Source organism: Struthio camelus, chromosome 1, assembly GCF_040807025.1.
Source record: "Struthio camelus isolate bStrCam1 chromosome 1, bStrCam1.hap1, whole genome shotgun sequence".
Taxonomy (NCBI): domain Eukaryota; kingdom Metazoa; phylum Chordata; class Aves; order Struthioniformes; family Struthionidae; genus Struthio; species Struthio camelus.
In genome coordinates, this window is record NC_090942.1 from 194,923,667 (window position 1) to 194,943,123 (window position 19,457).

At 40.0% G+C, this 19,457-nt stretch overlaps 1 protein-coding gene across 3 annotated transcripts in view; it reads right to left on the minus strand.

Moving 5' to 3' along the window:
* LOC104146508 (complement C4-A) overlaps positions 1–4,735 on the minus strand; it is a 48,105-nt gene extending 43,370 nt beyond the window's left edge. For 2 of the 3 annotated variants that reach the window (XM_009678561.2, XM_068929968.1), the window contains exons 1-3: positions 4,572–4,735; positions 1,479–1,671; positions 166–349 (exon numbers count right to left, since the gene is read on the minus strand). In XM_009678561.2, coding sequence (XP_009676856.2) covers positions 166–349; positions 1,479–1,671; positions 4,572–4,636 — 442 coding nt within the window. In that variant the 5' untranslated portion in view covers positions 4,637–4,735. Of the gene's footprint in view, positions 1–165; positions 350–830; positions 893–1,478; positions 1,672–4,571 lie in introns of those variants that run through there. The other variant, XM_009678562.2, reaches the window with a different exon arrangement.
* Positions 4,736–19,457: the final 14,722 nt, after the last annotated feature.

Genomic DNA, 19,457 nt, shown 5'->3' on the forward strand with positions numbered 1-19,457 from the left:
TGCATAACGTGGGTTTAAAATCTAATCTAGCTCATGTATACGCAAATAGCTGAGGTTAAAAGGGAAGAGTCTTGATTAGAAAGGATCAAGCTATTCTTACTTTCTTTAACTGTGCCCTTGTAACATCTATTTTCAGTATCTGAAATGCAGTATTTGCGTGTTAACCTTTGGAAGTCGGTGTGTATATAGGTTTATCCGTCTGAATGAAAATGTAGCCTTTCTTGGAAGACAGGAGGATGCGAATATTTTGAACAGTCTCCTTGAAGAGCCCCCTGCTTTCGGTGACCAGCAGAACATATGGCAGCTTTCTCTTCTTGGACATATCCTTATGAACAGTTTCTGGATTGACCTGAAGACAACAAAAGGAGAAACCCTGTAGAATCAGACATACAGCTGGTATCCTTGGAGTTACACCAGCTGGGGAGCAAAGAAATAAGTAAAACACTTAAATCTTTTATTAGCACCCTTCTACAGAAGATAATCAATTATATCTTTCTTACTGGGTGAATATTTCTTTGTAAGCAGAAATATTATCTCTTTCTCCATGTTATGACATGGAACGGTGGGAAAGGACACATTTTCCTTTCTAATGGTAATAATTCAAGCCCAGCGACCTTTTATTCATTCTACAGGTATGTTAAATTTCAGTTGCCATGTCATTTGCTGGCTGTAGCTGCAGCCCATAATCCTGCATTTGCTAAAATCTTGATCATGAGATTGGAGCCTTACCTCCTGCAGGTATGATGTTTCTAAACATCCTGCTCAAAAGGAACCTGATTCCAACCTTCATCTCTCATTTTAGGAGTAATCAGAGCTAAATAAGGACTTACTTTGTGCTGTTTTTCAGTCAAATAGCTCAAACCAGTACTAAGCACTCCACGGTTTCAAAGAACTGGGTCAAAAAAAAAAAAAAAGTCTATCAATTTGCAAGGTTACAGAAGCATTGCAGGCTGTGGGCTGAGAGACTACAGGTTTTTCAACGTTTCCTCTATTTTGTAAAACAGCCAGCATGCCAAAGATGTGAATGTAGTCTTAATTTATGTGAATGTAGTCTTAATTTAAGTGATGCAGACCACCAATTAAAAGAGAAAGAGAAATGATGAAGCCAAAAAATCAGTTCCAGGGATTAAACTGCCACTGTCCCACGAAAATGTATACGTATATGCATATAAAAAAAGCACAGAGGAAAACAGATAAATTATAGGATCTTCAGGGATGAAAAGATGTTTCATCATCATATGACAAAACCTTGGGCTTGCTTGCTGGGCACAAAAGAGCAGTCACTGTCACCACTGAAATCATATTGGGCATTGTTTTATTGGCTGATTTGGTGGGCGGATTGCTGCTGCCACTGGAATTGGTGTTTTGTTATCTTTCTCTAATGATCAGTGCTGTCCCAAGATATTCCTGGCATAGATTATATGATTTATATTACCTGTTTAAAATTAGTACTTACACTACTATGATGGTTGACTCACCATTATTTTTTTGATCTCTTGGTAGTTGTTCTCTTGGTTAAGGTTAAAGATGATCCTCTCTGATAAGAGCTCATTTTTTATCTCATCTTTGAAGTATGCAGTAACTTGGACAGGAGTCTGTGCTCCATGAACTTGAACTGTTACCGTCTCATGTGTGCCCAAATGCACCACATTTGGGGCAGTAATAAGAAATCTAAAACCACATAGAAATACATTGGCCAATGTGTTAGTAGATTTTCACATAAATGTCCAGTCAATACAAATTATAAAGAAAAAGAAAAAGCAGACTCCACTATCACAGAACAGTTGAGGTTGGAAGGGACCTCTGGATCACGTAGTCCAACCCTCCTGCTAGATACAGGTTAAAAGAAGATAGTGTTTCTCCAGTTGATCCGCAAATTCTGAACCGTCATATTTAGGTCCCACCAAAGATCAACCGCTATGGAGAGAAAAGAGAAAAAAACTGCAACATGTGCTAGGGACTGCCAATGTATTTTATAGTCTCATTTAGCTCAAAGAAAATTCTACAAACTTAACTTCCTGGAAATAAAACCAGGCCATGTATTAACAGCAAAACAATATAAACACATATTTGATACTATGAAGGCATGTATCTTGATGTGCTAATACCTACATTATGCTATCTTCAAAATGACTTTAATCAGTCAGGAGGTATCAATTTCATATAAGACCCTGTGTGTGGGATTTCAAGTAGCTGATCTTCATTCAGATGCCACTGCCCGTGAAACCCTAGTAATGCGGGACCATGCAATGAGAGACCACATGAAAGGGTTAATAAATTAAGTATGATCCTTTCATTCCTGGGAACAGTTTAGTTGGAGACTAGGGCACCGGTTTGGATTCATTTTTTTCTCTTTATTACTTTACTTTTTTCTTAACTCTGCTATGGTATGTCTTGGCAATTATTTTCCTTTTCTTTAAAATGTAGATTATCATTCTTGCCCTCTTTTCTCAAGTATTTTTTTACCCACCAAAATCAGAGTACTATGTGGAAAGCTACGTACTAATGGTACTAGTAGCACATACCGAAAGGTACTGTTCTGACCTCATGAAAGTAATTGTTGAAAAATGTCATTTTATAAAAGATTTCTAAAAGGAAAAGATTATAACATTATTGGAGTGTGTTGGCTGAGTTTTCTCCATTTCTTTTTCTCTCTTTTCTACTTTTCTATGCACATTTCTTCTTTTTTTAAGTTTATAAAGTGAAAGGTGTGGTATAGCAAGGAGAGAACAAAACTGAAATCATTTTTTCAAATGAAATTCAGAATTTTTTCTTGTTCTTCTTCTAAAAATCATGGGGTACTGTTTGAACAAAATAAAAATGATTTATTTCCTTCCATACTGTTAGTGAAATGCCTTATACATGGTCAGAATCTTCACAAAAACTTAAAAATCTTGAGGAAGTGAAGCATAGAGCATTCCTTAATAAACATTGAATAGTTTCATGATGACTACATTTCCATTTGTGAAATTACTTCCTAATGTTTCTAGTTTGCAATGAAAGATGATACTTGTATTTCAGTTACAACTATCCTCACACAATTTTTGATCCTGATCTTTATTGTTTTCATTTGTCTAATTTTCTTTCCTAATTCATTAGTCAGGTAGGTTTGGCATCTATACCCATTCAAGTACTGGAATGTTGAGAGAAAAACTTTTAGTTGTGTTGATTTTTCAGCTTGATGGAAAGATTTTATTCTAAAAGTGCCACTGTACCACCCACTTAGAGTCTGTTAGTGGTAGTGAAAGGTAAGTCTTCGCAGAAGAAAAAGAGAGCCTAATCCATGCTCATTGCAGTAGCCTACAGGAGATTAGGGGACTTCCACAACATCCTAGCTTTGCTGCAGTACAGTTAGTTGTTTAAAAGCTTACCTGTGTGACTCTCACAGGCAGGCACAGTCACCAGCCTGCTCTACATAAGCCAGCTCTGGCCTTAAAGCTTTGTGATCATATTTTCCCCACATAACATTCAGTTCTGTATAGGTGGTACTTTCAGCATCTTGGGTTTGCCATATCCAATTACTTCAGAACAAAACTAGCTCAGTCCCTCGTTTCACTAAGATTTTCTCACAGAAAATAGAACCTGTACGTCAATGAAGATGAAGCATGCATCCAGCTACATCGTTAGGGAGAGGTACCCCAGTGTAAAATCCCTATGGAGACAAAGCACTGTAGCCTTCGTGCTGATGTGGATGCTGGACGTCAACACCAGAGTGCAGGCAGGGGTCCCCGCCTGGCTAATATCTTACACAATGAGACCTAAGAGGATGCACGTATCGATGGTTGCAGGCAGAGATGCAAAGGCAAGGTGAGGGAGGCATCAGTAGACGCCAAAGGCATGGAGCAATCACAAAGTCTATGGAGGAATTGGAGGCAAGGAGTATTTGTCGGGTGGAGTGGAAGTGGGGAGGATTTGTCCCAGCTGCCAGAATATCACAGCAAAGCTCTCGTACAGCCACCTACTTGAACCCACCCCCTACCTGCAGGGACATAGCAAGAGTCTCTCCTATCTCTCTGCCGTACAGATAAAAGTCAATTTGAGAAACTTTAGATATGCTCTGCAGGTCAAGGAGTTATAATGCCTATTTCCCCAAAAGATGAACTGTCCAACTAGAAGAAGAACTAACACATATAAATCTTCCCTAAAACACAGGGAAGGCAGGGAGGCAAACAAAACCCCTGAAAGTCCTCCAAATATGAAAACTTTGCTTTCTGCAATGTATTCAATCAATTAAAGAAAGGAGAGTGATTCTTTTCCAAGATTTGCCGATATTCCAGTAAATGTCAGAAAGCTGAAGTTGAACAAGCAAGAATAATAGCAGGTACATCAGGCTTTAATAGAACATTCTTGATTATATCTTGCTGAGTGGAAATCTTTCCCCTTGGAAAATAAGAATATTTTTAAGCTTTTTCCTTTTACAGAGGCTTTTTACCTCTTTAAGATTTCACAAATTTTCAGAGTTCCAAGAAACAGACACTGCTGACTCTCTGTTAAGACCGCAAACTTGTCCTACTGCCTCTTTCAATTGATTTTTTTAGGACTGAAGGATTAATTAAAAAAAATATACTTACGATGGTGCTTGCTGTGTGTTGGATAACAGGGAACAAAAGCTCATCAAAAATACCAGCCTTTCCATTGGAAACGTCTACAACGTTCGTGCTGCCAAACAGAAACACCAAAAAGCCACTGTCAATCTACCCTTGAGACACACGTTGTAAGAAATGGGCTGATGGCATATGGCAACAAAGAGCATTATCTATCTAGGTTATTTATTAATAACTTGCAAAACCATGCAACCAATAATGACTGACATGCTAGTGATATAGAAGCGCAGATTAATGACCTGGGGGAGAGACATTCTAGACTAAGCCAGAATTCTGCATTTGATTATTCTTTCATTTCTCTTTCCAGCTTCAATATTTTCACATGTTAGCATTTTAAAAACATGTGCAGAGAGACGTTTTCAGAGTACTGCAAAGGCAATCCTAAAATCACACACAACACCACAGCTAAAGCAGTGGCTTTTGCAGCAATTCTAGATGGGGACAAGTGCAAGAAACGGGTCCCTGCTCTATGACAGTACTTAGCTCCAGGTATTCCTGTAGTCCAACAAGAGTGACAGTAAACCTTCCGGTTTAGGTAGCACACAAGGAACTGTGATGGAAATCTGCATATACAAGTCACTCCCGATCTGTAGTGCTAGAAGGGAATTCATCTGCTTTAACTTAAGTCTGTATGAAATGGATGTCTGCGGCTGAGCTAGTCAACCCAGCTTTTCCTTATGGCCAAGACAAAGGGCTTTCCCAGAGGGTAACTAATCTCATCTTAACATAAGCTTAATATAAACTTAGTATAAGATGACTCAACAGCAAAAGGCATTCCTGGCTGCACCAAAAGGCACATAACATTGTAAAAGGCAGGATACTCAAAAATAAGAAAAATATATGTATCTGGAGAATAGTTGTTTGCACAAGAGCCATGCAAAATGAAGGAACAAACTGAAACTTTAATCAAGTTTCATTTTTGCAAGCCTTTACTGGATTTTTTTTTTTTTGTTGACTCATGAAAATGGAAAAATGCCCATCTGATCTACAGGCAGCTCAAATCCCAGACGTGATTACACAGCTGTCCACCAGCTCTAGAAATAAACTACCCACTGGTATATCACATTTAAGCCTGTGTCTTTAATTATTAGTAATGGATGCCTTAAAATGAACAAGATGAACAAGCAGCAAGCTGTTACTTGTGAGATGAACTCACAGGCACAGTGAGGGGCCTGGCTGCAGTTCAGGCCATGTCCCCTTCGCTACCCACCAACACGCCATGCTGTGAGGGTGAAGGGACCTCCATCCACCTCATCCCATCCACTGCCCAGGGGAGCTTTGCTTCAGATATAACCTTCTTCTCAGTTTCACATTTTCCAGCAAGATGTGCTATGACACAGGGCAGTGGGGAGGGACAAGAAGCTGTAAGGTGTTGACAAGCCAATTCACTATTTTACACTGAGTGTGTCATGAACGTGCTTGTGTCTTCTGAGGCAAACACAGACAGAAAATAATGGCTTTCTGTGCATTGGTGGCCATAGGAAGTGACCAGCACATTAGCAATAAGAGTATTTCTGGCTTTACACCAAGAACAGCACGGGTTGTTTTTTTTTTGTCCTCTGTAGGCATGGATTTCTGCCAAGAGCCTGAAATTTGACCAGTGTAAGCATTGACTTTGGAACAACTCTTGCATCTGGACAAATCAGGTTAAAAGCGTCTTATGGCTTCAAATGGTAAAATTATTCTATTTTAGACTAATGCTTTAAACTCTGATTCTTGATTCCAGTTAAGAGGTCACTGCAAGAAGCATATTGATGAAAGTGCAAGCATATTATGGAGAGGTAGGAATTAGGCCACAGTTCAGCGAGGCAGGAATTACCATGTCTATCCTAAAGAAAATGTGTAAAATATCTTACAAAAATAAAATTTAGCTTGTGCTTTTAATTTGTTTTTTAAAAATAGTGTGAATTAAGTCAGTTAACTGCTTGGTCTTAGCAAATTGTGTAAGTACCAAGCCTAAGAGGGAGAAAGATCATGGACCCACTTAAATGCCAGCAGTGACAATGTGAAGATGACAATGGAGAAGAGTCACTAAGGCATTCACTCTTATACCTGGCTTCCAATACCAGCCTGAGATAGTTCCAGGTGCAAAAAGGCACATGACTTCACCTGTCAGAGGGAGCTGAATTTATGCTGTGGAGAGGGGACTGCAGTGAGCCTGATAATGAAAATCCAGTCTCAGGCAGCTCCATGTGTTTTCCAGGCCTAAAAGCAAACGCTCTTCCTCCCCTTTGTTCCTGGGAGGCAGGTGCTAGATGCATGAGAGCAGCAGTACTATTAGTCTGTGCTATTTGCTACTATCTCCAAGCTCAAGCTTAACATAAATAGTAAATACAGCTTTTGATTCAGGAAGTTCTTCATTTGGCCAAGCCTCTGTAAGCTCTCCTCATAGTCATCCTTAAGAAAAATTACGTCGAACACTTTTCCTCTAAAACCTCCCATCTCTTTAAAATTGTTTAGTGCAAGTATGATTTATGGGACTGTCACATCAGGAAAAGGCAAATAAGGCCCAAGAAGGTTCTGAATTTAGGAATTCCTGAAAGAAAAAAAAATAAAGAGGAAAACGAGAGAAAACTGTCAAATAAAAAGCAATTCAGGGGAAACAGAAAGCATTTTTAATGTTTGGACTCAAACACGACTCATGCAGAAAACACAGAATTTTCATTGTCACAAATAAAAAAGAGTTTAAATTAAGTTTTGGTCATATCAGAAGAAGCCTCAAGAGGTAAAAAATGGCAGCCAGAAGCTATGTTTTCCACTTTTCTGAAGTTAAGCTTCTAAATCTGTGCTTTAGGCATATAGCTAAAAAAATAATATTCACTGGTGTTTCTTTCAGCTCCCAGTGGTTTAAACTGACTGACAAGGGCAGTTTTATACGCAAGCAAAAAAGCTTTGGGTCAAATCTCCTGCTGTATTAAATGCCATCCACATCAGGGTGACATGAGGGAGAATGAGAGGGCTTCCTAGACCTTCATGCTCTGAAGTCCACCCAAAGGCATCTGCATGTTGAACTACTTTCAATTTGAAATAGAATAAAAACACTTATGAGTAAAGAAAATTCAGCTTTGCTAAGCACAGAATAAAAGTGCAAGGGGCTATAAATCTCCTCCTCAGTGTTTGCACAAGGAGACCTCCTCCTTCTCGGGAAAGGATCCACTGTCGGCCCCTTAATGAATGTTTCTCCTAGCCCAAAGCAGTACTGCAAAGAGTAGGCAGAAGCTCTCCTTGAGATCTACTCCTGAAGGACCTAATATGTATTAAACTGTGAATAAACCAGGTTATACACATGTACATCTTTTTCAGTCATCACTAAAAGTTAAGGCTAGGCAGGAGCTTTTATGGGGAGTAAAGATGGTTCTCTAATTCACTCAGGTGACTGCTATAAGGGGATTCACTTATACCAAGCTTGTATACACACAGTTATACCAAGATTGCCATCAGCGTTAGTGACCCCCAAATATTGAGAAGAAATCTGAAATTGTGTTTTCTGCAGCTCAGGAATCCACTATGGTTTCTTCTGTTACCTTCACCCTTCCTTTTCTGACTTCCACTCTCACTTTAGCCATCATCCAGCAGGGAGAATGTGAGGAAATGGTACCGAAGCCTGCAGATCCCAGGGGCCCACGTCAAGGCTGCTTGGGAGGTGTTTACAGGACATCCTGCTAAGACCAGTCCTTTTCACAGTGCCCTTCCTTCCTCCCCATCCTCTTATATTCTCGCTGTGATTATGTGCTGATGAAACCAGCTTAGTTCCCTGGCAAAATCACATCATTTTTCTCCAGGGCTGTAGCCTGCAAACCCAAGCAGACTGGTGAGGAAGAGCAGATTCGTGAGGAAGAGCAGGCATTTCTGCCCCAAAACCACTGGGCGCTCAGGAGGATGACAAAGGTTTTGTGGAAGATGAACTTCTCTGGAGAACAGGGCTCCTGTTCTCCCAGGGAAGCAGAAGAGACCTGTTAAAATTGCAGCTGATGATAAAATGAAGACTTCTCACTGTTGCATGAACAAGGAGATGATAATGGGGGAAGTTAATTAAGAAGAGCAGACTTTTGGTCTTAGCATGAGTGGTCTAGCACTGCAGACCCTTTCAGGCTGTTTGTAATTTCTAACATAACACGAAATATTTCATTCTGAATTCACTTTAAAAATGTAAATAAGTAATATAAATGTAAATATATTTTTATATTTACGTTATTTGTAAATAAATGCATCGTAAATGCATTTTACATTGTAAATGTAAATAAAATATAATAAAATTGTCAGTTGAAAGTCTACAGCACATCCATGTAAGAGCAAAGCCAAAAACTTACCCTAAACTAACTTAAGTGGCCCTGCTTTTTATAAAGTCAAAGTCCTTTTGTATTTACTCATCAACTATTTTTTGTCAAATGCACTATTGATCCTTTAGCTGACCCAGAGTTCAGCACACAGGTGGAAAAGCACAGTCTGCGATATCTGTATTTGTAAAAAGGAACTAGTGAGGCCTTAATGCAGAAAGATTGACTTGATTTATTTTGAATATATGTCATCTTTCCATTCAATGACTTCATTTGAACTTTGCAGGCTTTCACTGTGTTTCGAACATCAGCAACGGTTTTGGTTCTCCTGCTTGAAATGCTTCTGAAATGCTTTTCCCTCTTCATCTGCCTGAATATCAACGAGATCGAACTTTTCTTTCAGTTTCTCCCTGTACTCTTTCACCTCTGCCAAGTAAAAAGGTACAAAGGACAATTTCACAAAGCACATTTTACAAATAAGCACCGCAGTGATATCCTCTTTGCTAAGATATAGGGAATTATAACAAATACAAAATGCTCCTGATATTTCAGAAAATTAGATTTCGAAATTCTTTTTCAATGGCAGACCATGAACTGTCTAACTTGAAAAGGTTCTTTTAAAGGCAGGACAACTTTGGCTTACCACTGATGTTAATTAAAAGTATTACTTTTTTCTTTACCATAATCTAGGCAATAGATTACAAAGTATTTAAGGCGGCCTATATAAGGCATTATGCATTAGCTCAAACCATAATTCCATTGTAATACTGACACAGAATTATACCCTACTGTAATAATGCATCCTGGTTTGTTCTCAGCTGCTTTTTATAGGATCTCAGAGCTTTCAATGCCTATAGGAAACGCTGATAAATATGACAAATGTACTAAACAGAGTCTTACTGAGAAAAAAAGCCAGGAGAGACACATCATGGCCAAAGAGGGGAAGAAACGTCCGTGCACCTAGGCAGCTCCTGGGAAGCAGCTCAAAGGGATGGGGCAAGCTGACAGAGGGCAGGAACAACTGCGGCTGCTAGCCATAGTTGTTCTGATGTAGCCTCTGCCTTCAAAAATCCCTCCATTCTCATGGCAGAGTCAGTCGAGAAGAAGACAGACCTAATCATAACAATAATAAGGAAAACAGAGATATATTTTCTGCTGTTTGGAAAACTCTACTGGTGCTTGCACAAGTCCCAAGCACAAATCATCGGGGCCTTCTCCAGCTGTCCTGACTGTACCTCACACCACATACCCCAGGAGCAAGCAAAACACGACTGCAGCTGAGAAAGAAAACACCTTGGCCTAGCTCTTATCTAGGTATCTGTGGTATTACCATTCCACTCAAACATCCTGAGATAATCTGCAGTGCTAGTCACAAATTCATCCTTTCTTTTTTCAGTTCCATTACAAAGGCCAAAGGCAGCCTACCTTTCCTCGTGAACAACGATAATGAAAACACATTAGCTACAGAATTAACATAGTCCAAATATTTTGATCTTTCCTCCCTTCTCCAGTCTTCCGAACTTTAATTAAATTAGGTGACTCTTATTGGGATTTTTTTCTTCTCCTTTTTTTAGGAAGAAAAAATAAGACAAAGTAAAAAGAGGAAAACCATCCTGAACATATAATATCTATATATATATCTATAATTTTAGCTAGCCTATAAAACTAAGTGTTATACATGCAACGCTGTGGATTTGGGATCACAGCACGAAATCAAGTAAATTCAGCTTTTTCTAAGTGCAGAATTTAGAACAAGTAACTTATAAATATCACTGACCCTCTTTTCTTACATTTCCTGACTAACCGTTTGATGGAGCTACTCTAGCGTTTTAGACAATTTCTCAACTGTACTCAAAAATATTTCAAAATAAAAAGTGAAAAAAAATCACATAAAATGTAAAACAACTGCTAGCCTTGTGCCTATTTGCCACTGGCAGCTTTTTTTTTTTTTTTTTTTTGCTGCGGGTTTTTTTTCTGCATTAAAATCAAAATTTTTGTTTCATTCAGTAACTCACATACTAGACACAGGAAGACTCTTCACTTCTCCCAAGCCAGCAGGCTCTGCTCTGAACTCCGTTACACTCGAGTAAGGTAAGATCAACTCTCTTGTCAGATCAGAAGCTGTCCTACTTATTTTAATCCCTTGGTCTTAGCGTTCAAGGGTGAAATTCAAAAAGAACAGGGAAATGAAGACAGGATATGACTGACAGGAGAGTTTTGTTTTTATTGTAAATGAGAAGGTACTCAGTTGTAGCACATTTCAGTGTTGCAGTGTCTCCCCAGGGTGTAGGAAGAGCATCTACTGTCTTGTCGTAATACTGTAAATTCTGAACTACTTTTGCAGCAGCTCAGTGGGACAGTTATTCAGGTAATGTATGCTCATCTCTGCTTTTTTTAGATATTTAGCCACAGAACTCAAACTTTGCAGCCATCAGCTTTTTAGGTAGCTATTTGGAAGAATAATAATAAGTGCTGTACACAACCCAGGCATGGCAGTCAGAGCAGAAATCTTCTCTCTTGCTAACCCAATTTTGCGGAAAACTACCTCCAGCAAAATGACACAAAAGATAATTCAGCTTCTCTTTCAGTTGTGCTGGTGCAGAGAGGGATACTGAGGTCCTCAGAAGGAGATGGGCTGGATTTCCCCAAAGTCCTAGCAATGGGATCATAAAGAATAACAAAGTAATGTAAAGTAACCTTAAATTTCCAAACATCCCCTCTTTCTTTGATAGTTTAAGTAAGGTTTGTTGATTTGGCAAGTACACTGCAGATGTTTAATATTTAGGCAGTAAGCCCAGCTTCAGTTACTGTGGATAAGAGCATTAAATGGATTTACTTGTAAATTACTCTGTAAATATCTGCCATGGGATTGCTGCATTTCTTCTCAACTGAGGCAGAGAAAAGTGTTGGTTCACTGTGGCAGCATCAATGCGTCTGACCTGGGTCACATTTGCAATGTTAATATACTCTAAGACAAAGAATCTTTTAACCAAAACCTGCTAAAACTCGCAGTATGTATCTATTACTGTCATTAACAGCACCAATGAAGCTTTGGAACAATGCAATTTGAAAATAAATTTTTTCCTTCTATCATATAGTTAGAAAAGGCTGGACTCAAAATACAGATATATGCTCTATGTGATTACTTAGAAACTGAAGACGGAATGGAAACGGACTCCAAGTAATGTACAGAATAATCTCATCTCTGTAAAATGCTACAGCATGTGCATGTGCATAAAAGGTTTTGTTCTCCTTCCAAAATATCGTCTACAGCAGCAGTCTTCATCTTCAGTGACAGCTTCCACATCTGTATTTTCTACCTACCTTTCAGCTTCCAGGGATCTTCTTGCATCTGTTTGTGAAGCACCACCGAAGAGCCTAGTGATGGGACAGAAGGGTTGGTGTGCACGCTTCCAGCACTATACGTACAGAGTCCTGGTGCCATCCAGCGGGCAGAGATGTAATTCACCAAGTAAGCAAGCTCTCATGAAGAACTGTAAAACTGCCTATCCTGCTTTCTGACACCCCCTTCTACCGGCCGTGACAGATACTAGGACAGGCAGTTAGCTTCAGATTCATACACACAGGTAGCTGTCTGCAGTGCAGGTTCCTCATTCATGACTTAGGTGTCTGAGCTCACATAACAGTCAATATTATCTTAAAAATCAATTAGTGTTACCCTAAAAGAGGCATTTATTTTGGTCTGCTCAAAGGATTGCTTAAATATTTCCATATACAAAACGCCTAAAAAAAGAAAAAGTAAATAAACTACTGGCAATTCAGAATTATCTTCTGAAACACCTCTGGCAGGATTCACTTTAGGACAGTTCACCTCTTGGCATCACATTTTTCCATGACCTTTACTCATCTGTTTGCAGAATAAACTTGTCTAGCTACAAGTCCTGGTTTCTGTCTGGCTTTTTAGCCTACTGTCCAGCCTCTCACTTTGTAAAAAATGCAATGGATAAAGGAGTGGTGTTCAAGGCATGTTTTGAGGGTAAGTTTTTATAAAGCTATCGTGCTGTCAGCTGGCAGAACAGTTCAGAGCTAGTCAACTATCTTAGTTTCGTGGCGTTAGATGCTGGAAAGCAAGATGAAATGCTTTGCGCTGAGCACTAGAGTTTATTACCAAGAACTAGGCTTACTTCATTTGTATCCTTTCTAAAGTGATTATTACGGCAAGAAGCCTGACCCCACTTCATGATTATGGACTTTCTAATTTATTACAAATTGTTCTCTTCTCTTCTTTACTGCTCTCTTCTCTTCCCAGTCCCAGTGATTCAAGAGCTCATCTGTGAAAACAGATGACTTGGAAATATGGGGCCCCTATTCTCTGTTCCAGCTAAACTCCACTTATGATTAGAAGGGAGGGGGAAAATATTACTTTAAATCACCTTAAGTAAGTTCCCCGTATTTCTTGGTAGGCAGAGGGTTAGTTTGACTTCTAATAGAAATTAAACCACCTTAAGGTATTGTGACATAAGGTCAGCTGTTTAGGAATGCTAACACCTTTCTGGCACATAGGAATAGGCAGAGAAGGTCTTTGGTTCTGCTATCATAACGCCTTTCTCTGAAGTTAAACACACATAGAGAAAAAAATACACCTACTAAGGATATTTATCTTACTCTTATTCCTCTTTGTGGTCTGCAGATAGCTCTTCTACCAAAGGGATTTGCAGCAGAAGACTGGTTTAACTTTATTTACAGTCCTCTTAAAAAATAAATAACCTTACCCTCAACCCAGAAAGTGCCCTCCCTAGAGTCAGACTGGCAGGATCTCCCTGCACAGAGCAGTCTGAGACCATATTAAAGCAAGAAAATGTGTGCAAGTAGAGAAGGATGCAGCTGTGAACACTACAGATGCAAATACAATTAAAGAAGCTACCTTTATTGTAACCCTGGGAGATTTACCCTGACCACCTCCCATCTTCTAGAGAGCAACCTACAAATATTTTTTTGTGGCTACATACGTCTCCCATTCCTCACTCATGGCTTAGCTTGGCAAGTAACAGGAATCCAAATACTGTAACTACATGCTAGGTTCACCCAGGGAGGCCTTACTGTCTTACTCACTTTCATTAAATCATTAGATAAGCAGGATTTCTATATACTACTCTTTCTTATTCCCTATCACCTAACACAGAAATATCTCCTGCTTATTGTGTCCCACTGCAAAGTCCTCAGTGAAAAGAAATTAACACCACTGAACACTAACATTGAGCCTTAGCTTCATAGAAAGAGGCACACTACTCATCATTAACAATTAGAGAAATGAAGATAAATAATTTCTCATATCTAAGCCAGACTTTGCCAAAGTCCATGTTTACCTGAAGTTATGGTGGCTCCTTGAATGGCAATAGCGGAAAATCTGTGTAGAGGGATCTGCTCATATCTATAGTGTTTATACAGCTTTATTTGGGACAACAGAAGACTATGATAATGAGATAAACCTGTGGAGGGGACAGCCTCATAAATGCCCCTTCTGCTTTTTTAGGGAAAAGGAAGCATCAGCAATATAAAATCTCAGGTTAAAAGTCATGAAAAACAAAGGCAAAACTTTGGCGCTGGACCTGTGTTTAGATCTTCCCATCCCATTGTCTTTTGTGGTAGTGAGAAAGTGGGGATGCCCAGGGTACCCTCTTCAGCATCTCTGCATCAGTGAAGTTTTTCCCAGAGCACCTCTGAAGGGAAGGGTATATTTGTGAGTGTACGTGTGGAGGTACAGTTGCTGAGGATAGATAGGAAAGAAGGCAGATACAGCTCTTTCTCTAATACATCTATTAAGAGATACTGGATAAAGTATCACCTTCATCCTCCCCCTTCTCTTGTTAGAGACAGTGGTCGGAGCTGCCCTACTTTCTGGTTTCCTTGGTACCCGTTTAGTGAGCATGTTTATTGTAACAGCAGGAGTCCTAATAGTGTGACTAAAGAAAAGCCCGTGAATAAGTAGTTAATAGTTCACAGGGATTTAAGAAACGTGAGTACCGATGTTTGCATGCATATGTGTGTGTGTCTGCATATACCTGTGCGCACACATGCACAAATCTCACAGAGATTTCTGGAGGCTAGAAGAGTTTTCTTGGGACTGTGCAATAGCTGAAAAGAACAGAAGGTGGCATGTTTTCAGCATTTTCACTCAGGAAAAAAGATACAGTAAAGGAAATATAGGAAGGAAACAAATAGAGTAAAAGAATACAGAAGGAAACAGCTAAGTACAGGCCATATCCAGCTTGATAAATCTCTACACTTAACAATCCTGTTAACACGGAAAGCTGTTTTCCCCATTTTTGTAATGTATTTCGCTGATGCCCTAAGGGATGATTTTACTAGATTAGGGATAATAGCATGGTCAGCTGTGATACATTGCATTTTCAGACCTTTAATATTTTCTGAAAAATGTGAAATGCAGGTGTATATTTTGTTCTAGTTTTTGGAAAGACAAAATTCACACAACATGATCAAGATGTCTATTAGGAGGGCAAAAATGGCCCTGATGGTTTCTCTTTAAAGTGAATGTGTGTGAGAGAGAGTACCAGGAAAACAAGAAAATGAATTTACTTTTGCCAGAAAATTAAGAAGCAAAAAATCAAAGAAACAAATTGGAGATGATGACAGAACTGTTTGTTTGTTTTCAAGTAATTAAATTAAGATCATTCTGGATAGTCAAACTGGCTTTGTGAAACTGTTACCATAAGCAAGTGCCTTTTAACATGCAGGCATCCTCTTGGCCTCTCTACTTTTTTTAAAAGGACACATTTCTGTCTTTTCCTGTTTATCTATTTTAACCAGTAGTTTCACCACAAACTGTGTGACAAAAGCATGAAAAGACCCATTTCCCACAAACATTGGTGACTCACCAGCTAGGTTGCAATTTGTGTCTCTCAAGCTCACTTTTTCACCGTGGGTTTACTACAAGCAAACTGGAAGTTAAACTCAAGTGCACTGGAGGGATGGTAAGGGCTGGTCTGAGCCAGATCGAAACGATCTCTCCCTTCCCAACCAGGGGTGCCAGGAGCCAACAGAGAGTTAAAACCTACATTCACATGGCAAACGGGAATAAAGCTGCGTCGTTGTTGCCCCTTTGAAAGATCTTGGACTTGGTCCTACATCAGATGGCTCTTCTTTGTTTAGCAGCCAAATTCACTTGTTCCCTGGGAAGCTGATTAGATTTTAACTTCATACCTTCACCAAATGTAGGAGACTCTCTTAAAATGTCTGGAGACTTGGGAGAAAGGACCCAGGTGGCTCAGATGCTGGCAGCCCAGCTAGGAAGTACGCGCTCACTGACAGGCTAGGGTGCAAGTCTGAGCTTGCTGCCTTTCTCTGTTTGGGGGCATTTTCAGGCCACTGCGTTAATTAGCAACACCAAACACAGCTCGCAGCAGTTGCAGAACGGGAGCTGGGGCAGCAGCAACCCAGGAGAAGCACGCAAGGAGAAGCTGTGCCTCTGCTGATGTTTTCTAGCCCCCAGGCTGCGGGCACAAGGGAGGTGGGAATCCTGCTGCTGCAGCATAGTGACATAAAATGGACAGGAGAGGCACTGAAACATGGACTTTCAGAGGACTTCTGTCATTTAACTTGTGTTTTCTCAAAGCATTTACTTGCAATTTACTGCTGCTCTCTGAGCATGAGGCATTTTGAAGGAATGGTTGTGCTGCACTCACACACTGCATGACCGTGACTGAAAAACTCAAGCTGGAAGTAGAGATAGCAGCTGCTGTTCCCAGGAGGTGCGACTGCTCAAGTCATCTAAAATACCACTAGTCTGCTCATTTTTGACTCAAGCACAGCATATCAGATTAGTTTCCCTGACCCCAAGAACTAGGAGGTGCATTCTCAGGTTTTGGCTAAAGGTCTAGCTGCTATGATTCCTTCCCAGGCAAATGCACCTAGAATTCTGCTTTCTAGCCTGGACCCCTTCAACCTTGTGGCCTTATCCCAAGGAATTACATATAAATATAAATGTGTATTATACAATATAAAAATATAAGCACATACACAAAACATATAACGTTTTAAGTATATTCACATCTATTAAAATTAAATCTATAAAACTATAAAATCTATTAAAATTATATAATATACACAAATATATTTTAAATGCAGCAGTATGTAAACTTTAAAATATATTGTATGTATTACATAATACAACCCATATAAAACTTACACAAGAACAAAAATATACTCTGTGTGACTTCATTCTGAGAGTCAAATTGGACAGAAAAAACTCCAAGCTGCACTGCACCAAGCCAAAAGAACTCAAACAAAAACTGTTATTAGAGATACTGTTTTCTGAGAGGAAAAGTAATAAACTTGAAGTAAAACTGCTACTATTAAAAAAAAAAAAAATCCCTTTGCCAGAGTTTTCTCAGTGCCACTGAGGAGACCGTAGTTTTAGATGGAGGGTTCCCTTATTGCATTTGCTTCCAGAGATTTCCACTTAGAGTTTTTTTCATATTTTTGTATCCAAACTCCTCTTGAGCCTAGCTGCTAGCTCCTCAGCCTAACATGTGATAATAGAATCTGAATTTCTCGGGCAAGCTTTCTAGCTGCAAGGCTAGCACAAAAAAATCCTGACCTTAAGAAGAAGAGCTATCGAATTGCCCATGCTTTGCCTGGCTACATAAAAGCAGGAAGCAAGTTCCGGCTCTGAAACCTATCACTTTGGAGAAGCCAGTCTGGTCATAAAAATTTAAGGCAGAAAAAAAATAGCTGCAAGCTGGTTTATGCCCCAGTGCACAGCCTGCCATTCGCACGAACCAGGCTTTTCCCTTGTAGCAAATAAGGCATGTAGACACTTAATCAGCCTGGACAATTGTCTCCTCCATCTGTGCCTAATTTTAGGTGTTTGTGCCCACCGTCATGCACTGCAGAAACCTTTCTTTTGGCTCTGCTTCCTAAAGATCACCTAAGTTAGGATCTGAGTGGTGTTTAGCTAATTTGAGCATGGCCTGCTGTAACTTTGGCCTCTGAAATCTTTGAAGATCTGGAATAAACGAGGACATCCCCACGCAGCAAAGTGAGCGGGGCAGCTGAAGTCAAATCCTGGGATGGAGGAAGTCTTTGAGGGTGCAGAGGAACCCTGGGGGTGCCTGTACTCTACTGCAGGCTGTTGCTCTAGGGCTGCACAGGGGATGTGGGGCATTATGTGGTAGGTATGTGAAGTCTTGGGCTCATTAAAATTGCTGTATCTGTGATGCATGGGCAGCCTCTGCTGTCCAGAAATCCTTTACAAATCTTTCCAGCTGATGCTCTTTGAGAGTGGAGGGTGGGATACAAACCTCTCCCTTCCCCTCATGGGGAAGGTCCATTTCTGTCGATTAGGGCAAATGCTCCCTAAGTCAAGTTTGCAGAGAGGGTTTCAAGACGTGAAGACATCCTGAGGCCAGGAATCCTGTCTCAAGAAGACTATATAAAGTACATCATTGATGAGGTGGTCTGTGGCACTGTTCTGTGAACCTGCTTTGTGATATGGACATGGGAGGACACATCCCCTTCCTATGAAGGCAACATATTGACACTTCAGCATTATTTTTTCCTTGAAGGCAGAGGCTTGTGGTGCTCTGAACCACAAGCTCTGAACACTTAGTCACGCTACAGTTCCTGCCGGGCACAGTGTAGCTTGATGTACTGAAAGCCAAGTCTCTTGTCAAGAAATGGAAAAGCTCAGCCACGTCCCCATGAGCTACTTAGTTTACAGAATTTGGTATTGAAGTTTCTCTCTTGCCAGGATCATTTTGGTGCCATTAGAAACAAAAGAAAAAATACATCAGTGAAGGAGACACTTGATAGCCCAAGAAATACTCTTTTAACCTTCTGTTACAAATAACAAAGAATAAAAAGAGCATGTTTATAAGGTAAATAAAATCACCAGCAGTATCTTTTACTTCTGCCCCTGCTTTCCTCTCTCCAGATTCTTTACCTCATTCTGTTGAGATCATATGCCTTCATAGGATATGCACAAGGAAAAGGCTAGCGACTCATCATAGCGTTTCAAGCAGTCCTCAGCAGGAGCTCTAGGCAGATGTGAGGTGAGAGTAAATCAGCTGTCAGAAACCTAAGACGCTGACAAACGAAAACTTTCAGTCCCTCTCACCCCAGGAAAAAAATACATTATTTTTTGTACTTCATACTATCAGTTCCAAGCTTGGGACTGCTAGTTCTTTGTACACATGACTGTTAGATCAAGAGCACGGCTCTTCTTGCTTGGGTGATCTGCCTGTGATGGTGCCCAGCAGGAGATTGATAGGGAAGGACTGTGAGAGAGAGAAGATTAACAGCCAGATCCTTCTCCTCAGCCCTCAGCTTTTTCCAGTCTGGGCTTGCTGAATTAGCTGTTGAAACAAATAGCTGATTTGAAGGGACCTTTCTATATGGTTTTTGCTCGCTACTTTTTTACCCAATTACAGTTTTGTATCCACATCATACTACTTTGCAGCAATTAGTTGTTGGGTGACAAGGTATTCCCTACTCTGTTTCACCCTTCCAGCCAGAAAATTTTTGCCGGGTGGAACCTCTCTCTTATATTAAGAGAGATAGCGAATCATTGTTCCCTGCTCGCTGTTTCTGTAACATT